Source organism: Oratosquilla oratoria, chromosome 7 (genome assembly GCF_046742065.1).
Source record: "Oratosquilla oratoria isolate Oo_2021 chromosome 7, ASM4674206v1, whole genome shotgun sequence".
Classification (NCBI taxonomy): domain Eukaryota; kingdom Metazoa; phylum Arthropoda; class Malacostraca; order Stomatopoda; family Squillidae; genus Oratosquilla; species Oratosquilla oratoria.
The window spans coordinates 85015410-85018430 of record NC_134783.1 but is presented as its reverse complement, the minus strand read 5'-3'; the positions used below and the strand labels follow the sequence as shown (position 1 = coordinate 85018430).

The 3021-nt window shown below is 43.9% G+C and overlaps 1 protein-coding gene across 3 annotated transcripts in view; it reads right to left on the bottom strand.

Annotated features, from left to right (window-relative positions):
• Positions 1 to 2330, bottom strand: part of LOC143027249 (troponin C-like) — a 17799-nt gene extending 15469 nt beyond the window's left edge. For 2 of the 3 annotated variants that reach the window (XM_076188539.1, XM_076188540.1), the window contains exon 1: positions 2199 to 2330. In XM_076188539.1, the coding sequence (XP_076044654.1) occupies positions 2199 to 2201 (3 nt within the window). In that variant the 5' untranslated portion in view covers positions 2202 to 2330. The remainder of the gene's footprint in view (positions 1 to 2198) is intronic. The other variant, XM_076188541.1, reaches the window with a different exon arrangement.
• Positions 2331 to 3021: the final 691 nt, after the last annotated feature.

Here is a 3021-nt window from a genome sequence, read left to right as displayed (position 1 = left end):
TTTTTCTACTTCCTTTATAAATTTGTGCTACATTAGCCATTTTCCAATCACTTGGCACTTTCCTTTCTTTAAATAAACACATAAAAGGGTAATGTATTTCATCCACTAGCTGCTCCCTATATTTTTCGAGTATTCAATTTGAAATCCCATCAGACCCCAGGGCTTTCTAGTATACAGTGCCTTCAGTAATTTTTGCACTTTTTGTAATTCCACTTCAGGTTCATGAAGCCCTACGCCTTCAGAGAGTCCTCTTCAAATTAACTCTCTTTGGTAAACACAAACTGGGTTACTCTTCAATACTTCCACCTGCTTCAGCCGCTTCGTGTCTTCATACACTTTTCCATTCACTTTCAACTTAGTGATTCTTTCCTTATGATTCAGTTTACCATTAATAAATTTGTAGGACAGCTCTGAATCGTCTTTGCATTTGTCGATTTCACATTTATATCAAAGCTGCTCTTTTCTCTTCTGATCTTTGAATAATCATCATTAGATCTCCTATAATCTTCCCTTAGTCTAATGTTTTCTCTCTTAACATTTCCCATAATATATCTCTCCTTTTTTACTGATTCATATCTTTGGTTAAACCAATGTATGGTAGCGTGTGTGGGTACTCGTGTCTGTTTGCGTGTGTTCGTGTGTGCAAGCGTGGGATTCACCATAGTCTATAATCACGTGTTGGATACGTGATCGACAACGATTACCCTCCCGGATGAGACCTCAGATCTCATATATGACCAGATCTACGGGTCATGTTGTGACCTTACACACACACACACACACACACACACACACACACACACACACACACACACACACACACACACACACACACACACACACACACACACACACACACACACACACACACACACACACACGCACATACAACTCCTTGTCCACCAGAATTAGATTGCCGGCTTGCAGTGCATTGAAGGTCTTTAATCTTGAGTGGAAATTCGAACTGTATGTATGTGTGTGTGTGTGTGTGTGTGTGTGTGTGTGTGTGTGTGTGTGTGTGTGTGTGTGTGTGTGTGTGTGTGTGTGTGTGTGTGTGTGTGTGTGTGTGTGTGTGTGTGTGTGTGTGTGAGAGAGAGAGAGAGAGAGAGAGAGAGAGAGAGATGAAGAGAGAGATAGAGAAAGAGAGAGAGAGAGAGAGAGAGAGAAAGAGAGAGAGAGAGAGAGAGAGTGAGAAAGAAATAGGTAGATAGATAGATAGATAGATAGATATAGTTTGTATATGTGTGTATGAATGTTTACCTAAATGTATTTCCCTGATCGTCCAAGAAAGCAGCTAAGTTTGTGGGTACTATCTTTTCCCTCCATCTGTCACACCTATCAGTAGCTTCAAATTCATTTGTGGTTTTAAAGTGGGCCATGTTTGCTCTTGGGCTATGGCAGCAATTGGCACATTTGCAGGTAAACATGTATTTCCTGTATCTTTGAGTCATGCAGTCTTCTAGAATAAGCTCACGACACCCTCCCTCCCTCCCTCCCTCCCTGAGGCAAGTGATCATTCCGGTCAGTTTCCTCCACTCCTATCATTGCCCTGAACACCGCAATCAAGTCTTCTCTTTTCCCTCTGAAAACCGTCTGGTGTTTATCAGCGACATCGTATAGCTTGCATCACAGGGTTAGTAGGAAAATGATCGGATGTTAGTTCTAGTTGGGTCAAATATCTCGGGGGAAGGAAGCCTCCAAACGCTTAGGAAGACCAAGCGTTCTCCTCAATGCCACGTGGTCAGGGAGTCTCCTCGCAATGGTGAGGTCAACAAGCCACCATGAGACCACAAACCATCGCACCATCACCACGTGAGGCCTCCCGGCAGCTAGAGGAGCCTTGAGGATTTCAAGGAGCATGGAGATACTCGTCACATCCAACGCCCAGTCCGGCAGCTGACCTGCGTCTGCGGACTTCGGTCGTCATGAGTTGCTCAGAAGTGGTGACAGTTGTTGTCACTTGGGGTTCTTTCTTTCACTTTACCGGGGGTGAGATGGGGGAATTCAGGTAGTTCATAATATATTTCAATTAGATTTGCGTCTTTTGTTATCCAAAATATGCACAGTAAGCACATGTTCACGTTCTTCTTCTGTTGCACTGAAACACATTCGGGCGGTAGGTAGCGCCTTGCTTTCAAGAGAGACATGCAAATTCTTAAACCGCGCACAATTTTGCCTCTTGTGCTGGTCCGACTCACCATGTTTGCGTCGTTGAGTTGCGAAGTTTAACCACCAAACTACTGCTCTGCTTCGACTGGTACTCGGCAAGCCAGTGACCACTCTGCGCCACTGCTACTGCTTTTATTCAAACTATTTTTACTCACCGCACTCACTCGCCTTTCCCAGATACACCTTATAGCTCTCTCTCGGGCTAAACTCCTCCTCCTTACCTTCACTTTTCCCCTCCACCCGCTTCAACTTCCTCCTCTTCCTCCTCTTCCTCCTCCTCCTCTTCCTCCTCCTCCTCCTCTTCCTCCTCTTCCTCCTCCTCCTCCTCCTCCTCATTTTCCTTCCCCTCCTCCTCCTCCTCCTCTTCGTACTCTTCTTTCTTCTCCTCCTATTCCTCCTCCTCTTCCTACTTTTCCTTCTCTTAATCCCTTTACTTCCTCCCACTCATCTTTTCCTCCTCTCTTTCTCCTTTCTCCTCAACCAGCTTTATCGCTTCTCTTTTTCTCGCCCTCATTTTCCTTCCATTCCCCTGTTTCATCAGTCTTTCATGTCGACTTCTTTCCTGCTCTTCAGGATCTCCACCATGTCTTCAACGTCATCTCTCCTTAAGGTTCATTTACCATATTCAATCTCGTCTTTCACTGTGCCTGTATACTGTACCTTCTAAACATCATTCGAATACCACTGCAGCCTTTGCCATATTGCTCCAATTATTTGCAGTTAAGGTTTAGAATACATTTATATTGGTCGAAATATTCTAAGATTACAATTTAAATTATATGAATTAGTTACCGTTGCCGTTCAGAGCTTCGATATGTTTAGATCACACATCTAGGTTTAAAAGAATCAAGC